Below are 19,868 nucleotides of genomic sequence, written 5' to 3' on the forward strand. Positions count from 1 at the left end.
TATCTATCTATCTATCTATCTATCTATCTATCTATCTATCTATCTATCTATCTATCTATCTATTCATTCATTCATTTATTTATTTGTGGGCATGTATGTATTTATTTTCATGAGATTTTTCAAACAAAAGTCGGACAGTGTTGCAGTAGGAATTCATGTTCAAGTAGAGGTTAGATCAGATAATCTCTGAGGTCTCTTTCAATTCTGAGTTTCTGTGAATTTTTGTTCCTGCTCAATTCTTTGTTTGACTTAGGGGAAAAGGTTTTCTCTTTCTTGCTGCTATTAACATTTTTTATTCAAAATTGTTTCTAATTTCTCTTTTCACAGGGCTGGTGGCTTCCAAGGAGAGAAAACTTTGCACAAAAAGCATGCCAAGAAGCTTCTGCCATTTGCCTAACACTGTAGGCCTATGATATAGAGAACATCAAAGTGTGGAACTTAATAGTTTGGTTGGGGTGGCCTGTGGAACTATTAGAGAAGGATGCCATAACTAGTATAATGTCTGTGAATTAAGTTCAATAGGAGGTCAGAGATCAATGTGGACTAGAGTTGTCAGGGAAGTCCCTTTGGAGGAGATGGGACTTGAACAGTGAATCCAGGGGTTGGTTGTTTGACTCATGTTCTCTTAAAATCTCAGAGTTGGAAGGGATATCATCTTGATCCAAACCCACCACCTCTGTAATAATCCCATTAATAGGATTTTGAATGCAGATTGAAGCATACTATTTGCTTTTTTTTTTCTCCTATTGTGTTTTGTTTCCTCTTTCTGGTGGTTCCTCCCATTGGTTCCAATTCTTACTTAGAACATCACTAATGTGAAAATATGTTTAATAGGAATGTATATGTATAGCCTATACCAGATTGTGTGCCATCTTGGAGAGGGAGGTGGGGAGGGAGGGGGAGAAAAATTTGAAACCCAAAAGCTTATGGAAGAGATTGTTGATAAATCAAAATAAATTAATTTAAAAAAATAGCATTTGACTTCTGTTCTGCTAAACCCTTTACATTTGCTTCAGAATGGGAGTCTCCTGGGTTTCAGTGTCCTGGAAGGAGCACTGGACTTCAAATGAAGGAACTTAAGTTCTTGTCCTGCCTCCTCTCTAATTAGCTAGATGACTTTGGGCAAATGCCTTAACTTCTCTGGGCCTCAGCTCACCCATTTGTACAATGAAGCAGTTAGATGGTCTCTACTTGACCTTATATAGGCATGAACTGACTCCAGAAGATCTTTGGTAAGAAAACCCCAAGATGATTTCAGAGAAACTTGGGAAGACTCATACCAACTGAAGCCGAGTGAAGTGAGCAGAACCAGAAGGAAAATTTCTTCAAGATCAACATTGTAAAGACAAACAACTTTAAAAGATGTAAGAATTTTGATTAGTGCAATGACCAACCATGATTCCAGAAGATCAATGATGATAAAGGTTACTACCTTTTGACAAAAATGTGAAGGATTCAGGGTGCAGAATGAGACATTGTTTGCTCACCTGTGCATAGTTGTTACTAGGGTTTTGCTTTTCTTTTTCCCAAAGGAGGGAGGGAGGGGGAGAGAGAGAGAAAGAGAGAAAGAGACAGAGACAGAGAACACTAAAAAACATAAAATATGATAAAAGTTATTTAAAAAATTTGGAGCTGGGGGGCAGCTAGATGGCACAGTGGATAGAGCACTGGCCCTTAAGTCAGGAGGACCTGAGTTCAAACCCAACCTCAGACACATGATAACTCACTAGCTGTGTGACCCTGGACAAGTTACTTAACCCCAGTTGCCTGCCCCTCCCAAAAGAAATTTGGAGCTGTAGGGAACTAGGACTAGTTAGAAGAAGTTCCTGGGAGTTCAGTTTCACCTCAAAAATAAGGAGGAACTTTATAACAAATACAACTGTCCAAAAATGGAGCAAGCTGCCTCACAGCATAATGAGCTCCTCATCTCTAAAAGTGTTCCTACAGAGTCAGGATCACTAATCATCCAGGATGTTGTAGAAGGTATTCATGCTCTGGGTGGGAGGTTGAACTTGACAGTCTCTAATTAGGCTCCCTTTTAATGCTAAGATTGTGTTCCATCCTCATTCCTTCTTGTTCTCCACCTTCTGATGCTTTATCCCACAGAGGGGAAAGCTGGTGGTCAGAAGAGCTCAAAAGGACAGACGGTTTCAGGATGTCTCTATGCCTTCCTGGGTGTTACTGTTGCCTCCTCCACTAGACCAGGGATCAGGGTCACAAGGTGGTGTGGACTCCACAGTTGACAGGCTATGTACCCCCTTTAAAGGGAGTTAGATGAGGGAAGGGCCCGACAAATTAAACAAGTTTTCTCATTGGTTATGTCCATAAAAGGAGGTCTCATTTTTTTTTTTTGGAGTTTCGTCACCTCTATGTTCGGAGCTGGGTGGCATGCTTCATCGTGGTCCCCTGAAATCATGTTTGGTTATTGAGCTGTTCAGCATTCTTAAGTCTTACCCAACTGGGAAAATCTCTGATTTTCCTTGTCTAGTCTTGTTATGACCAACAGGTTGTCTGTTTCCCAGCCACATCCCTTCCTCCAGCCAGGTACTGCTTGTTCCTGGTCTGCCCCCTTTCCGTAATTTTCCATGTCTGTATCTTCTCTGATGCCCAGAAACTTCCAGACAAGAAGTTTCCCATTTTCTGTTGATTGGTGCCTCCCTGAGTATGACATGAGGGTTGGGAAGCCAGTCAGACCTGTCTGAGAAGGATCCCTATCCTCCCTATTAAACATCTGAGCAGTCACAATCCACATGCAGCCATGAGCCTCTTCAGTCTTCTTACACCTTACTCCTAGACACCTACTCATTGATCCAGTGACACTGACTTCCTAGCTGTTCCACTAACAAGACACTCCATCTCTCAGCTCTGGACATTGTCTCTGGCTGTCCCCATGCCTGGAATGATTTCCCTCCTTAACTCTGACATATGACTTTCTTGGCTTCCTTTAAATCCCCATTAAAATCTCACTTTCTACAGGAAGCTTTCCCCAACCCCTCTTAAAATTAGTGCCTTCTCTCTATTAACTATTTCCTATTTATCCTGTCTATGGCTTGCTTTGTATCTATTTGTTTGCACATTGTCTTCCCCATTAGATTGTAAGCTCCTTCAGGGCAGGGATTGGGTTTTTTTTTCTTTTTTGCATCTTTTTGTATCCCTAGTACAGTGCCTAGCACATAGCAGGTGCTTCACAAATGTTTTTCAATTGATTGATAATCTACAACATGAGACAGCCACAACCCTGGAACTGTTTGACCTGCCCAGAATCTTGAACCCTGGAGCCTCCAGGAAGAGAGATGATCATACTTGAGACTCTCTGGAAACATTCTTGGTTATATGGCTTTCCTGGCCTTTCCTTGACCCACTGAGGAGTTAGTCTCCATGGCGGTGTAGGTCCTGGGCCCAATGTGAGGGGGGCTGTCGTAGAGCAGTCCTAATTGCCCCTTTTCCTTATTGTCCCTGCCTCCCATTCTCTTGGATATCTCTAATTAATCCATATGGCCTTCCCTTTCATGCTTTTCCTTAATACACTCCAAATAAAAGGGACTGTTGCTTTCAGCCTTGGCCAGCTTATCTGATTCTTCTGCAATGCCCTTTTTATTCCTAGCAACAGATTCTGATATCAAAGGACCTTAAATAGTCCCTATTAGCCCCAAGAAGTCTGTGTTCTTAGGAGAATTTAAACTAGTATAAAGACCAAAGAAGGCTGTCTCTACCATCTGAACAGAACTCATAAAGCTCTAATTAAACTTAGTTCATAATTGGGGAGAGAAGGGGACAGGGAGAGAGAGACACACACAAACAGAGAGAGAGAGAGAGAGAGAGAGAGAGAGAGAGAGAGAGAGAGAGAAACAGAAAAACAGAGACAGAGACACAGAGAAACAGACATAAAGAGAGACAAAGAGAAACAGAGAGGCAAAGGGAGAGAGAGAAGAGAGAGGGAGGGAAGGAAAGAAAGACAGACATAGAGTCTGAGACAGACACAGAGACAGAAAAAGAGACACAATTAGTAATAATAGCTAACATTTATAAAGCACTCACTATGTTCTAGGTACTCTACAAATATTATATCATTTGATTCTCACAATAATCCTGGGAGGTAAGTGCTATTAACATCCTAATTTTATAAATGAAAAAACCAAGGCAAAAAGAGGTTGAAACTTGCCAAGGGCCATACAGCTGGTAAATGTCTGAAGCTATATTTGAACTCAGGTCTTTTTGACTCCAGCCCTAGTGCTCTTTCCACCATGCCACCCAGTCTCTCCCAGAAGAAGAAGGAAATGAGGATGGAGCACAATCTTAGAGTTAGCAAGGAGCTTAATTAGAGGCTGTCAAATTCAACCTCCCACCCAGTTCATGAATATCGTCTATAATATCCTGGATGATTAGTGATCCTGCTTCTGTCAGAGCACTTCTAGAGATGGGGAGCTCATTATGCTGTGAGGCAGCTTGCTCCATTTTTGGACGGTTGTATTTGTTATAAAGTTCCTCCTTAATTTTGAGGTGAAATAGAACTCCCAGTAATAGAGAAAGAGACAAACAAGAATACAAAGGTAGAGACAATGACAGTGACAGAAAGCAACAGAGACAGGGATACTGGCAGATAGAAATAGGGACAGGGACAGGGAAAGGGAAAGACAAAGACATAGAGAAACAGAGACGTATATACAGATAGGGACAGAGAAGGAAGGAGGGAGGGGAGAGACAGAGAGAGACAGGAGAGACAGAGACAGAGAGAGACAAACAGAGACAGAGACAGACAGAGACAGAGAGAGAAAGAGACAGAGAGAGACAGAGAGAGAGACAGAGAGATAGATAGATAGATAGATAGATAGAGAGAGAGAGAGAGAGAGAGAGAGAGAGAACACACAGTATTTTCACTTACTGCTGGAGGCATCCCAGGGCTGCCCTGGAATATAAATGAAACCACTCCATCATCTTAACCTGCCTCTAATGACTTCATCTATAATTAAAGAGGGACTTTGTGGATGGCCAGCAGGAGGGAAAGAAGAAAATGCTTTGATTAGATGGGTCCTCTTCATTGAGAAGAAACAGCACAGAGGAAAGAGAACTAGTCCTGGAATCAGGAAACCTTGCTTCCAGTCCTAGCTCCAACACTTCCTAGCCAGGTGACCTTGGCCAGTCACTCAACTTTTCTGAGCCTCAGTTTTCTAATCTGTAAAATAAGAACTACACTATTTATAAGAACCTACCTTCCAGGGTTGTGGTTGTAGAATGGAGGAAAAGAGGGAGCAAGCAAAGGAAGAAGGAGAGAGAGAAGGGAAGGGATGAGGTGCCCATCATTCCTTCCTTTCAGCACAGGAATGGGGCCAGGCTTGCCACATTAGGCTCATCTGTCTTGGGTTTACACCTCCCTGTTTCTTCTGTGGGGGTCTCCCCACTGTGACACATTTCATCCCTCACCGTTGCCTTCTTACTTCCTTTGCTCTCTCTTTTCTTGTTCAATAAAAGTAATATTTATAGGTTAAACTGAAGCCTTTAAGTTGTTCACATTTCCATTTTCTAGGATAATTTCCCAGCTGTCTTGTCTGCCTACTTTACACAGGCCCACCTTTTTTTTTTCTAGGTGTCACTTCATCCCCAGGAGACAGACAGCTTTAACAACCTGGGCCCCACAGATTTGGGAGGCACTGCCCAAGGCTATCCTAGTTCCAGCAGAGCTTGGGGTCTGACCCCAGGAGGAAGCACAACCTCCCAAGGCATGGCCCTAATGGAGCTCAGCCGACTAGGCCTCTTTAATGTGGGGACAGACTCCCAGGATGACACTGCGTAGAAAGCCCAGAGACAGCTCTACAAGGGGAATTATATTTATCTATAATATTCCCTTTATAAAGAGAATTATTTATAAAGGGCACAACCCACCCTCCTGGCCCCCAACTTACTTCTTTTTGGCTACTCTACTCTTGACCTAGGCCGATGGCTGAGTTTGTTAGTTTCTGTTGTCAGCCAACCTTAGTTTCTACCTTTGAGTTGGCCTTGCTTGGTTTGCCCAATTTCATGAGGAGTCTCTGCTCTGTCTTGCCCTGTCTCAGCCTCGCCTTTGGCATTGACTCCCAGTTTACCTGAGCAAACATCTGTCCAAGCCCTGAGCTAATCCCCTAAAACACCTGGGCCCAGTCCTGAAACTAAACTGTGCTTCTGCATAATCAATAATTCAGTTCAATCCAACAATCAATCACCAAGTATTTATTAAGCACCTACTATGTGAAAGGCACTTTTTTTTTGGGTTCTGGGGATACAGAGAGAAAACAAAAAATAGCTAGGGAATATATACCAAAAACTATAGGTAAACACTATAGATAAACAGATGCTACAGGTAAACAGATAAATATTCACATGATAATTTGAGGACAGAGTATGAGTTGTAACAAGTAGGGGGGATCAAGAAAGTCTTCTTGTAAGAAGTGGCTCAGGGGCTAAACCTTAAAGAAAGCAAAGAACCAGAGTGAGAAGGGATATTTCAGGCATTGGGCAGAGCCTTTACAAAGGCACTAGGATGGGAGGTAGAATGTTGAATTCAAGGAATTGCAAATGGGCCGGGTTGGCTAGAGTGCAGAACGTTTGATACGGAAAGAAGGCTGCAAAGACAGATTGGAGACAGGCTAGGAAGGGCTTGAAATGTTAAGATGAGTAGTTTATATCTTATCTTCAAGGCAATAGTCACTGCAAGTCCTTGAGCAAGGAAGCAGCATAGTCAGACACGCTTTCAGAAGATTCTTTTGGCAGCTGTTTGGAGGATGGATTGGAGAGGGAAGAATCTTGAAACCAAGACTCCAAATATCCTCACCTGATGATCTGACCAATGGCTATCATTAGTCAAGGCCTGGCTCCCTCTTGCACCTTGTCCTAGCACATAGAGCCTCCTGAATTAGCTGTTCCACCAATAAGATAAGCACCATATTTTGCCAATTCTCCAGGCAGTCTTGCATTCATATATCAGAAATGTGGTCCTGAGAATTTTATCTTCTTTTTCTGGGGCTGCCATAGACTCCACCCTTAAATGTCTTTCAGTGTGGTTTTGTGAAAATGGCACTGGATTTGATGCCTAAGGACCTGGGTTTAAATTCTGATCCTGCTGCTACCTGTGTGACATTGATCAAGTCACTTCCTCTCTCTCTCATCAGTAGCTTAAGTTTCTCTCTCTGTAAAATGAGGGAGTTGGACTGGATTGTTTCTAAGATCCCTTCCAGCTCAAAATCCTGTGGTTGTCTGATTATAACCTCTCAGATTCAACTGCAGTGATATGCTGGTAGATGTTTAACAACCAGCTCCCCATGCACTAACCAGTTTTTTGTTTACTTTGCATTATTGATGTTTTTGCCATCATTTTCTTAAGCCAGACAATCAACAAAACAATAAGTCAAGCCCTGATTTGTAGCCTTTGCCTATTCCCAAAATGCAAATGCTGACACTGAAAATTTAACCCCTGGCTCTCAAGAGCTACTTTGAGATACCTTTAGCACACCCCTCTTCCCCTGCCTCCTAGCTACTACCTGTGACTGCTGTGTGGGGTGTTCAGGTACATGTTCTTCAGGGTTTCTTCCTGGTTTGAGGTCAGAAGGTTCTAGCAAATTTAACTGTGTCCTGGAAACTGGAGGGAAGAAATTCGAGCAAAGTCTAGAGCCTTCTGACCCAGGCTTCTACCCTAGACAATGATAGCCAAGACTCCTTTGCTCTTCAGACCTGGGTGGTCCCAGGGAGACCTCCACATGAGGCAATGCAGTGGAGGAAATGGAATGCCCATCAGAAGACCTGGGTATAATCCTGGCTCTGCCCCTGTGTGTCCCCCACTGAAGAACTTCAGCTTTCTGGGCTTCTGATCTCTCATTGTAATAGAAGAAGTTGGTTATGGTTCCTTGCATTTCTGACCTTCTGTTATTCTGTTTTTTAATAAATTTTCTAACTTTGAAATAATTCTGCCAGAGAACCTAGTTTCAGAGAAGAATGGGTCAACAACAGTTATGTTCTGGTCGGTATCTTTTAAGTGTTTCTCTTCCCATGGGGTGTCCACTCTAGAGACTAAATAGAGGGACTAGGAATCTATGCACAGAGGGGAGAGCATGTGAACTAAGTCTTGAAAGGTAGGGAGGATTTGGACAAACAGGGTTAAGTGATTTGCACAGGGTCACAGAGCTAATAAGTGTCTGAGGATGGATTTGAACTCAGGTCTTCCCAGCTATAGGCCCGGTGCTCTATTCACTTCACCACCTAGCTGCCCCTTTCATGCCCACCTAGCTGGGAACTTAAGTGACTCACCTATGGCCACACAACTAGCATGTGTCAGAAGCAAGACTTGTACCCCTGCTTTCCTGACACTAAGGAGCTGTATTCACTGTCATGCTAACTCTTAGCTCATAGACAGGATGAGGTGAGTTATTGGCAGTTCAGTGACAAGAACACAGGTGTCCTGCTTCTCCATGGAGCCTCTCTTCTCTTCAAATTCTTAGCGTCCCTCCCCCTTTTCTCAGCAGAAGACCTCCCTGCTCACTTTACTGAGAAAATCAAGGCCAAACTTGTTCCTTCTCCTGTCTCCATCCATTCACATGATCTGCATCCCATGACTAGAATGCATTCTTTCCTCATCTTCACTGTTCCGAACCCTCTTCTTTTAAAGCTCATCTCGTCTTCCCATCTCCCCAGCCACCAGTTTCAAGGGCTTTCTTCCTCTTCAAATTACTGGGCATTATAGTTATTAGTATAGTTATTCGAGTATTTATTAGTTATATATTACATATTAGTATATTTATTATTTATATAGTTATCATATTTATCTGTGCCCATGTCAGCTTCTAGAGGGAGATTACAATTACATTTCGTCTTCTTTGGCACATCCCTAGAATTGAGCACAATGCCTTGTACATATGCAGTTGTCAGTTTAGGGAACTTCTGGCATGGGAACTCCCCATACAAACACATTGCAATCTGTCTCTAACTTAGTAGGTCAGTCCAAGTGAGTTGCTTGAGGCACATAAAGGTAAAACAACTTGCCACAGACAGTCACACAGATAGTGAGTATAGATTTTATATTTTTTAGCGATGTTTTAACATTTTTATTTAAAGTTTTGAGTTCAGAATTCTATCTCTCCCTACCTCCCTCATTCCCTTCCCTCTCCTTGAAATGGTAAGCAATTAGATATAGGTTATACATGTGCAATTATATAAAACATTTCCATGTTAGTCATTTTGTACAAGAAGACTCGAATAAAAGGAAAAAATGAAAGAATGAAAAATAGCATGCTTCAGTCTGTACTCAGTCAATATCAGTTCCTTCTCTGGAGGTGGATGGTATGCTTCATCATTAGTCCTTTGGGATTGTCTTGGACCATTGTACTGCCGAGGATAGCTAAGTCATTCATTGTTCTTCATCAAACAATACTGCTGTTACCAGATACAACGTCTTCTTAGTGTTCACTTCACTATGCATCAGTTCATGTAAATCTTTCCAAGTTTTTCTGAAATCATCCTGCTCATCATTTCTTATAGCACAATAATATTCCATTGCAATCATATACCACAGCTTCTTCAGTCATTCCCCAATTGATGGGTGTCCCTACAATGTCCAATTCTTAGCCACCACAGAAAAAGCTGCTATAAATATTTTTGTACAAATAGGTCTTTTTCCTTTTTTGTGGATGTCTTTGGTATATAGACTTAGCAGTGGTATTGTTGGATCAAAGAGTATGCACAGTTCCAAATTGCTCTCCAGAATGTTGGATCAGTTCACAACTCCTAAGAGTGCTTTAGTGTCCTAGTTTTCCCACATTCCCGCCAACATCCAACATTTTCCTTTTTTGTCGCAGTGGTCACTCTGATAGGTTTGAAGTGGTATAGAGCAGGGCTTCTTAAACTTTTTCACTCATGATCCCTTCAGTGCTTCTTAAACTGTGAGGTCACTGGTTTAAGAAGTACTGGTAGAAGTGGGATTTTAAATCAGTTCTTTTTTACTCCTAGCCCATCATTTTATCATCTACCCCAGACTACCTCTACTGCCAGTATCTAGTAAGCATTTAATGTTTATTGAGTTAAATTATAATTTCTGCTAAATGCTACATATCTCTTATCTTCCCTACTACGCTTTACATTCCATGAAGACAGGGATAGGGTCTTATTCATCTTATTCATTCCAGCTGGTCCGTCTATGTGGGCTTTGAGCTGTTGTGTGCTAAATGAAGTCAAGGGACCTGGAGTGATAAAGGTCCAGATTTGCAGAAATTATCAGCCCATTTAGATTTGGACCAAATGTTAATATTTCCATATACACACTGGCAGCTGTATGAGAAGGTAACATAGTTTGCAAAACCCATGGACTTTCATTTTCAATTTTAAGGAAAAAAAGTATAAGTCTTTCAGTGCCTCGTGGTATGCTCTGTACTTTGTAGGAGCTCGAGAAATGAATGTATACTCTGGGAATTTTCCCAGAATGCAGAGAGGACAGCAGTACACAAAATGAGTTTAAATTGTATCTCATGAGAGGTATATCCCAGGAGAGATGATATGGAGATACTGAGATGGCTTATCAAGGAAGGACATGGAATATAATTCCTCATCGAGCTATAAGCATATTGAGAATATCCATTTGACTGAAATGGGTTGGGTTCAGTTCAGCCTGGAGGTAGGGAGATGTACTTGGTGACCCCTAGAAAGTCCTTTTAACCTCAGGAGTCTATGGCCCTAAGCTTTAAGCAGCTGGTTTCATTCAGGATTTAGGGAAGGCCCACCAGTATCAATGCTGCTGTGTGCAAGGGCCTGATAAACTTGGGAACCGAAAAAATCTGGTCCTCTTCACTCTTGGCCCCTTTGCTCTTCATCCTAGATAGAATAGGCAGGAAGTGGAATGGAGTGTCACCATGGTAACCAGGCCAGTCAGTGACCATACACTAGAGAGAGAAGGTTCCCACTAGTGTGTGGGGTGCTACAGTACTGACTTTGGGCGGAGAGAAAAGCCACAAGAGATAGCATGGGTCAGTGTATAAGGCACCCCATGAGCTGGGAGGAATTGGAGGAATATCAGGTGGGTAGGGCTGGTAATGCTGTCCCTTGGACCACCTCCAGTCCATATGCCCAAAGTTCTGAAGAAATATCAGTGAAGAAAAGATAAGCCTTGCCCGTGTTTCTGATGCTCCATTATGGTTTTAGATCAGTGGTTCTCAAAGTATGGTCTGGACACCTCCAGGTATACCTAAGACCCTTTCAGGGGGCCTGCAAAGACAAAAGTATTTTTATAATAATACTAAGGCATTTTAATTTCTAATACAGTAAATATCATTAGATATATCTTATCTAAACAAAAGCTTTTAGGAGGGTCCTCAATAATTTTTAAGAGTATAAAGGGTTCTAGGACCAAAAAGTTTTAGAACCACTCATCTAGAATAGATCAGTTCCTTCGGTCCTGCCCCTCCCCTTTTCCATCCTCTTCACCTGATGCTTAAGACTCTCACAGTCTTGGCCTGATCCTTGCATCCAGCTCTCAGTTCTGTCCCAAGTCATAGTTCAGTCCTTAGTACTGTCTTTAAAAAGGAGCCTGTCCTATTTCCAAGAGGTCCTTAAATGATTATTTGAGAAAAGAAGCTGATGATTGCAACTCTTCTTCCTGCCCAGAACATTATGTGACTTGGACCCAGTTTTTCTTTCTGTTCTCCCTTTTGTAAAATGGGATCCTGGTCCTTCCCTCCATGATTCCTGGGACTCCATGACTCTGAGGTTGATGGCTCTATGGTTAATTGCAGGCGCTGACCTTTCTGACCAGGAATGAGATCTTATGGTAAGTGGATTCCCCATCTATTCTCAGAACAGATGCTCAGTTTGGGAGGATTCTCAGAGCCCTTAAGCTTGGTTGGCATGACTTGGGTCAATTGTCCCCATTTCCACCTTCTCTCTACTCATGTTATTGACCAAGGTCAGAGTCAAAGAGTCAGTAAACATTTATTAAGCACTATGTGCCATGCACTGTGCCAAGTGCTAGGGATACAAAGAAAGGCAAAAGACAGTCCCTGTCCTCAAGGAGCTCACAATCTAATGGGGAAAAGATGACACATAAGAAGAAACTGAAAAATGGTGGGGGAGGGGGTAGTAACCTGGCAAGGGACATGATGAAGACCTACATACTGGTTGGAAATAATCTGAGGAGGTTTGAGCTACACAGCTGATTTCATCTTGTAGAATAATGAGTTTCTGGAGAACATGAAATACAGAAAAGCCTGTCTAGCCTCCCAACTAACACCCTCTCAGGTTCTTGTTTGGGTGCTGAGCCCCTTGTTCCACCTGCCAAACTGGCTCCTAAGGCTTTCCTGCCTTTGACCATCTATGTGGTTTGCCCATTGCTGGACACTTTACCCTGTCACCTGCTTGTGCTCTGGCCTTAGGCTACTCACCTGGTTCTAGATTCCCAAGGTCCACCTTGATCCTCAGCTATTTCTCTGGATCTGATACGTATCTTCCTCCTCCAATGTACTCCCAGATTGGTTGTAGTCTTGATTCTGTAATTGGCTCAGACCACCCCATATGCTAACTGAGCTGAACCAAACTGCCTGTTGTCATGCCTGGCCCATCTGGCTCATGCTTCCACCAAGGTCTACATCAGGAGTATCAAATTCAAACAGAAGCAGAACATCTAAACCATCCATGCTAGGTGCATATTGACTTAGAAAACCACATATTAACATCATCTATGTTCTATTGAATTTTTATTTGTTTTGTTAAATATTTTCCAATTACTTTTTAATCTAGTTCTAGTGTCCTTGCTGCCCGGCAGTAAGTTTGACACCTCTGGTCTACACAGTCTCTAGGTTGCTGGTCTGGGTTAAGAGTTGCTAAAATAATATCCATAGGGACAACAGGTTGGGTTAATGAGCAGCCAGGCAGATGAGAAAGAATGATGAAATAATATTTAATTTTGCATTGTGATATTTTATAGAGCACTAGGTCTGGAGTCAAGAAGATCTGAGTTCAAATCTGGCCTCAGACACTTACTAGCTCTGTGACCCTGGAAAAGTTGCTGTTTGCCTCAGTTTCCTTGTCTTAAAATAAACTGGAGAAGGAAAAGGCCAACCACTCCAGTATCTTTGCCAAGAAAACCCCAACTGGGGTCACAGAGAGTTGGACACAACTGAAAAATAGTTGAATAGTCAGAGATAAAAGGGATCTTGGAAGTAACCTTGTCCAACCATCTCCCAGTAGAGAAAACTGAGGGCCAGATAAGATGAGTGACTTGTCTAAGGTCATAGAGCAAGTTAGTGTCAAAGCTGGGCTCAAATCCAGGTCTCCTAACTTCCTTTCCCTGTATTCTTTCCATCATACCATGAGATAATATATACCAGTAGTTCTATGGCCTGTGGCCAGAGGAATCAATTCAGCAAAGCTCCCAGAAAGACATGGTTGAAGACTCCCTGATAGCTGCCTCTAGGTATCTGCTGCCCTCTAAACTAAAGCATCTTGGGCTTTCCTGATCGACATTGTCCTGATTGGCCAACGTCTACAGATTTATAGGACTCCTGTACATGTGCTTTGGAAAAGACATCTCCGAGTAGGGAGGCTAGAGGATATTTGAACACCCTGGAGTCTTGGGACCTGGGCCACCAGGTTCCTCTTCATCACTACCATTACCATCTAAAGCATGGCCTTAGAGTGTGGTAGTGTAGAGAGTACTAGTCTTGGAATCAGGAAGATCTGCGTTCAAACCCACCCCTGCTACTTACTAGTTTTGAGAGCCCGGGATGTCACTTGGCCTCTCTGAGCTAGAGTTTCCTCATTTGTAAAAATGAGTGGGTTGGATTAGGTAGTCTCCAAGGTCCCTTCTAGCTTTAAATCTATGATCCTATGGTCAGACAGACCCCCAGGTCCCTCAGCCTTCCTGGATTCAGTTCAAATGAATTTAATTCAACACAACAAATATCTCCTAAACGCTCTATGTACCAGGTGCTATGCTAAAGCTAGGAAGACAAGAAAATATCAGAGTCCTTGCCCTCAGGGAGTATACATTTTTGTGGAAGCTGATTCTATTTCCCCAGCCCAGAAATTGACTTTTCATTGTATCTGCATGCACTCGTCCAGGAGCAGCTTTTCTGCTTTGTAGAATCCTTTTCTTCCTTCAAAGCTCAGATTAGGTTATTTCCTATTCTATGGAGGCTTCCTTGATCCCCTCAGCTGAAAGTTTTCTTTTCCTCTGCAAATTTTTCTAGGGTACTTTGCATCTTTTCTTTGTTTCTATTTCTCTTTTCCATGTGGTATACACACTGTGTACAAATCACATCCTCCCCCTCCCCACCTCTGTTCCATCCTGGTAACTAATGGCTAACATTAAGGTTTGTAAAGCACTTTGGCTATGTGATGTTTTCTCCTGCAGCTAACACTGTATCACAGCATCTAACACCTACATGCCGCCCTTCACTTAGCAGGTATTTAAAAAAATTTTCAGGATAATGTTCTGTCCCTGTTCTTAAAGATATTCCAGTGAACTGCCTGTGGTATGTATCAATTAATCAGGATTTGAACCCAGATCTTCCCAACTCTAATAATAGCCTCTTTATTCATTTCACTATGTATGCTTCTGTAATTATAATTATTACCAGAGGGAAAAAGATCTGAGAATACTTATGTGGTGGTGAAAGGGCTCTTTGTTGCAGGGAGCTAGCTGGTCCTGGGCTGAGAGCTGGAAGCTAATGACACATTTAGGGCTTGAGCATACCAGAGGAGATGGTGGGTAGGAAGGCTGCTGGGAGAAGCTTAGGGACTCTTGGTTATGGCCTGTTTCCCTGTCTGAGAGCAAGATGTGGAGGAAATCTGCCGTCTGTGGCTGCTTGATTGATAATCAGCCTGGCTGGCTGAGCTTTTAAATCGTTGGGACTTTGGAGTCCATTAGCAATGACTACAGACCTCCATTTAGAATCCATTGATCCATATTTGGACACACAGAAAGATGTCTTATGGCAGGGAGAGATTCATGCATCGTGTCCAAGAGGCATTTCACTATCAATCCTCAAACACAATTCTCAGCCATTTGGAAAGTCACATTGTTTGTGTCAGGGTCCCATGACATAGTAGGGCTCAGGAGGCCTTGTCAAAAAGGGAACATAGTGCTACAGAAAGAGCCCTGGATTGAAAGGACCTGTGTTCTTATTTGGACTTTGATATTTACTTAGCTGCATGACTTTAGACAAGTCACATAACCCCTCTAGGCCTCAGTTTTCGTCATCTGTAAAATGAAGAGGTTGGGTTAGGTGAACTACTAAGAAGTTGTATTTTTAGATGTATTAGAAGATGTATTTTTCTTTCCTTCATCATTTTTCTATTTTTAACATTCATTTAAAAACTTTTTTTTTTGAGTTCCAAATTCTCTCCCTCTTCCATCCATTGAGAAGGCAGGAAATATGATATACATTATACACGTGAAGTCATGCAAAACATATTTCTATATTAGCCACGTTGCCAAAAAAAAAAAACCAAAACAAATCAAGAAAGTTATCAAAGTTATCAGATCTCTCTTTGAAGGTGAATAGCATTTTTCATAATGAATCCTTTGGAATTGTCTTGGATCATTGTATTCATTAGAGTAGCTAAGTCTTTCACAGCTGATCATTGTTACAATATTGCTGTTACTATGTACAATGGTTTCCTGGTTCTGCTTACTTCACTTTGCACCAGTTCATATAAGTTTTTCTAGGTTTTTCTGAAAAAACAAAACAAAACAACACAAAAAACAAAATAAAATGTCATTTCTCATCATTTCTTATAACACAATAGTATTCCATCACAAACATATACCACAACATGCTCAGCCAATTGATGGACATTCTCTCGATTTCCAATGCTTTTCCATACTTGCAAATTTAAAATAATGATCCCTAAGAACCAAGGATCCCTGTTAAGGCTATGACAGTTTATCAACCAAGCACTTTGATGTTCTCTGTGCCCAAGACCTCAGGAAGCTTTCAGAATAGGCCAGTGCATGAGACATCTCCAGGGACAAACAGGGGAACACAAATGCAGATGTGCAAAGAAGCAATCCAGGAAGCCCAGAACCTCTGGAACTAGCCACTCGGTCTGCCCAAGGAGGCGACAAATAAGTCTGTCCTGCTCTCTCCTTTTAATGCCACTATTCTGAAGTCACAGAACAAAGCAGACTTTGAGAATTTCAGGCTAAAGATTTGGTGTTTCCCTGATTTTTACCTCAGAGAGGCCCTATGGCCTCAGTGGGCCTATTGGTGACAGGGCCGTCTTCTTGCTCTCATAGTTCAACTCTGCTGTTCAGGGTCGGTTTTAAGAGGCCTGATACCCATGAACCTGGCTTCAAGCTAGGAGGAGAGGAAACTTACTGAAAAAGTTGCTGATGGTTTACATCCCTTCCCTTAATTGACTTGCACAAGAACCCTAAGCTACTAAGTAAAGCTGGGATGCAAATCCAGGTTTCTTAATGCCTAGGCCACTGTCCCACTATAGACTTTGCAAGAAGATGAATTGATTTTAGATTGGTTGAGGAGAGATGCCAGTAAGCTAGCCAGTTTGGAGAGGTCCTGTGCAGTGGCAGCAGCAGAGAACAAACATTTATTTATTTATTTTAAGGCAATTGGGGTTAAGTGACTTGCCCAGGGTCACACAGCTAGTAAGTGTCAAGTGTTTGGTCCGACGCCGGATTTGAACTCAGTTCCTCCTGACTTCAGGGCCGGTGCACTATCCACTGCACCACATAGCTGCCCCCGAGAACAAACATTTATTAAGCACCTACTATGTGCCAGACATTGCGCTAAGCACTTCACAAATATAACTTCATTTGATCTTCATAACAACCCTGGGAGGTAGATGCTATTATTATCCCTATTTTACAGCTGAGGAAATTGAGGTAGACAGCAGTGAAGTAACTTATCCAGAGTCACACAGCTAGTAAATGCTTGAGGCTGGATTTGAATTCAGGTCTTCCTGTTTCCAGGACCAGCATTCTAACCACTTCATCACCTAGTTGCCTCCCAGTTTCAGGAAGATAGATATATAGGATTGAAGTGTGGGAGAGAAAAATATGATGAAGTAGAAAAGCTATGGAACCAGGAGTTTAGAGACTTGGTTTCTAGCCCCTAGCTCTTCTGTTGTGTGACCTTGGATCTGTTCCTTAATTTCAGTGAATTTATTTGTCTTCAAAATGAGAATGCTATGTCACAGAATTTTTCTGAGGAAAATCATGTTATGAGCTAGATAAATTCTATTTAAATTGTTACCGTTTCTTGTTATGCATCTAATTCTTCCCATCTTCTTCAGTGGCATTCAGAATCAAAAAGTCCTGGGGCAAATTTCTTTTCTGCTATTATTCCTTTATATGGAAAGTCTGGTAGACTATCAGTGATTGACAATGTTTAGTGAGAGTGAAATGCTAACTGTCTTCCCACCCTCTGATTGGTTGATCATATACCAATCAATTCATAACTTCCCCCCCCTCCCAAACTAAAATCATTCTCCTTTACTTTGGAAACCACCGGTCTGTATGGTCACAAGAAACCCAACACAACAAAAATTGCAAGTTGGATCAAATGTGAAACTGATATTAACATACCATTAATGTAATAAATTATAAAAGTTATGTCAAGGGAGTTGACAGAAACTCTAGTTTCTCTTTGAAACTGGAAAGGAGGAGCAGGTAAGATCTATAATTATTGGCTCAATAACTATTGGCTTCATAGTACCACACAAATTACTAGTAAAGTATTTTATCAGCTTCTCAGAAATAAGACTGACTCAACTTTTCTTATAGAAGACCTGACATATTCACAACTAAAAGATACCAGTGATCAGTCTTGCTCTGGGCCAATTATTTGTTCATATACTTTATATAAAGCATAACTCATGCCACTAAAAAAAAATTTATAAATACTTACAAGAAAACAATATACGGACTGAGGAGCAAGAAGGATATGTCAAAAAAAATTCCAGGGTTTCAAAAAGCAACTTAACAGTTTGGCACATTGAATAAGCTTCCGTGCACTGTCACATTGATATGGTCTTTGTTAATTATTGCAAAGCCTTTGGTTCACTGTAGTGCTTATGGCTTATCTATGTACAGTTTCTGTTTGTGGTTATTCAGTCGTTCACTCGTGTCCTACTTTTTGCTACCTCATGGACCATAGCAACACCAGGTCCTTCTATCTGCCGTTATCTCCTGAAGTCTTTCAAGCTCGTGTTCATTGCTTCCACGACACTATCTATTCACGAAAGGCATATTTAGGACAATTCTAGTAGCAGACAGGGTGTCAGGCATGACATGTATGTAATTTTGTTCTTGGGTGATTTTGATTTCTTTTGCTTAGTCACTATATTTTGAAGACTTTTCATTTTACGTACCTTGGAAATTGTGACTATTTGGTACGATTCTAATAGATTGTGATATATATTGGAAACATTGTTCTTTTTATGAATTTGTATCCATCTGTGCTATTTTTAGATGATTGAGGGCAACATTTCTATGCTAATGGCTCATTTCCTATACAAGGTATTTGTAGAATTCTCAAAGGTATTTTGAGGTGTGTATTTTGTAGTATGGGAATAAACGCTGGTTGGTTGGTTGCTTGATTGGTCATCCATTAGTTTATGAAAAATAGTGAGCTCTTGATGTATCGTTCTAGTCGCTAGTTTGTGTTTTTCTAGGCATTTGGTAGGTGCTGAATCTTCTTCCTCTAGGTCTCTCTATTTTGGAAGCTTTTTTTTCTATGTAGTTTGGAGATTATAAGTATTTGGTATGGTAGCATTATTAAAATACAATTTATTATATTATTAATATACATTATTATTATTGAAACATTAGTTATAGCTTTGATGAGTCTCAGTTTCCTCATCTGTAAAATAGGGATAATAATCCCTGTTTACCTCACAGGATGAGTGTGGAGTGTCAAGTGATATTCGAAAGCACTTTGTAAGTTGAACAAATGTAAGGGAAGTTGGGTGACACGGTGAATAGAGCACAGGGCCTAGAGTCAGGATGATCTGATTTCAAATCTGGCTTCAGATACTAGCTGTGTGACCTTGGGCAAGTCATTTATTCCTGTTTGCCTCTGTTTCCTTATCTGTAAAATGAGCTGGAGAAAGAAATGACAAACCACTCCAATATCTTTGCCAAGTGAACTTCAAGTGGAGTCACAAAGAGTTGAACACAACTGTAAAACAACTGAACAACAAAAAGCTTTACAAAGCTTTCCTTCTTAGAATTCTTCCCTCTTCCTAACACAATGATGAATATACAGGAGGCATTTGGAAAACGATCTGCTGATCAATTAACTGATCTTAGTTTGTTGGGTATAAATCTTCCCCAAGGAGTTCCTAAATTACATTGAATGGAATTTTCCCATTCAGCAGCCTTTATCGCCTACATCACTTACAAGATAAAAATCATATTCCTTAGTCTCAAACTTAAGGGCCTGACCAAACCTCCTACCTGCTTTTCCAGCCTGACTTTGAATTCATCTCTTTCTTGAACTCTGCATTCCAGCCAAATGGCCTATTACTCCCCAAACTCAACTCCTCATCATCTTCCTTGTGCTTTTGCACAGGCTCTTCCCCATGCCTGGAGTGCCCTCTGTCCTCTTTGCCACCTCTTAGAATCCTTGCCTTCCTTCAGGACTCAAATGAGGTGCCCCATCTTCTGTGAAGGCTTCCCTGATTCCCTAAGACCTTGATACTGCCTCCTGCATCAGTTTTTCTTATACTATACTTATTTATATACATACTACATATCTCTCTCTTTTTTCCACTCTCTTTGCCCTGGACCCCACAGTGGAATGTAAGCTCCTTGAGGGCAGGATCTGGTTCATTTCTCTCTCTCTCCCTTTCCTCTCTCTCTCTCTCTCTCTCTCTCTCTCTCTCTCTCTCTCTCTCTC

At 41.5% G+C, this 19,868-nt stretch overlaps 1 protein-coding gene across 1 annotated transcript in view; it reads left to right on the forward strand.

Moving 5' to 3' along the window:
- The first annotated feature begins 10,975 nt into the window (after positions 1–10,975).
- Positions 10,976–19,868, forward strand: part of CIB4 (calcium and integrin binding family member 4) — an 83,512-nt gene continuing 74,619 nt past the window's right edge. Inside the window, exons 1-2 of the mRNA XM_027850328.1 lie at positions 10,976–11,029; positions 11,745–11,779. Of these exons, the coding sequence (XP_027706129.1) occupies positions 10,976–11,029; positions 11,745–11,779 (89 nt within the window). The remainder of the gene's footprint in view (positions 11,030–11,744; positions 11,780–19,868) is intronic.

Source organism: Vombatus ursinus, unplaced genomic scaffold (assembly GCF_900497805.2).
Source record: "Vombatus ursinus unplaced genomic scaffold, bare-nosed wombat genome assembly UNPS02009062.1, whole genome shotgun sequence".
In the NCBI taxonomy this organism is placed as follows: Eukaryota; Metazoa; Chordata; class Mammalia; order Diprotodontia; family Vombatidae; genus Vombatus; species Vombatus ursinus.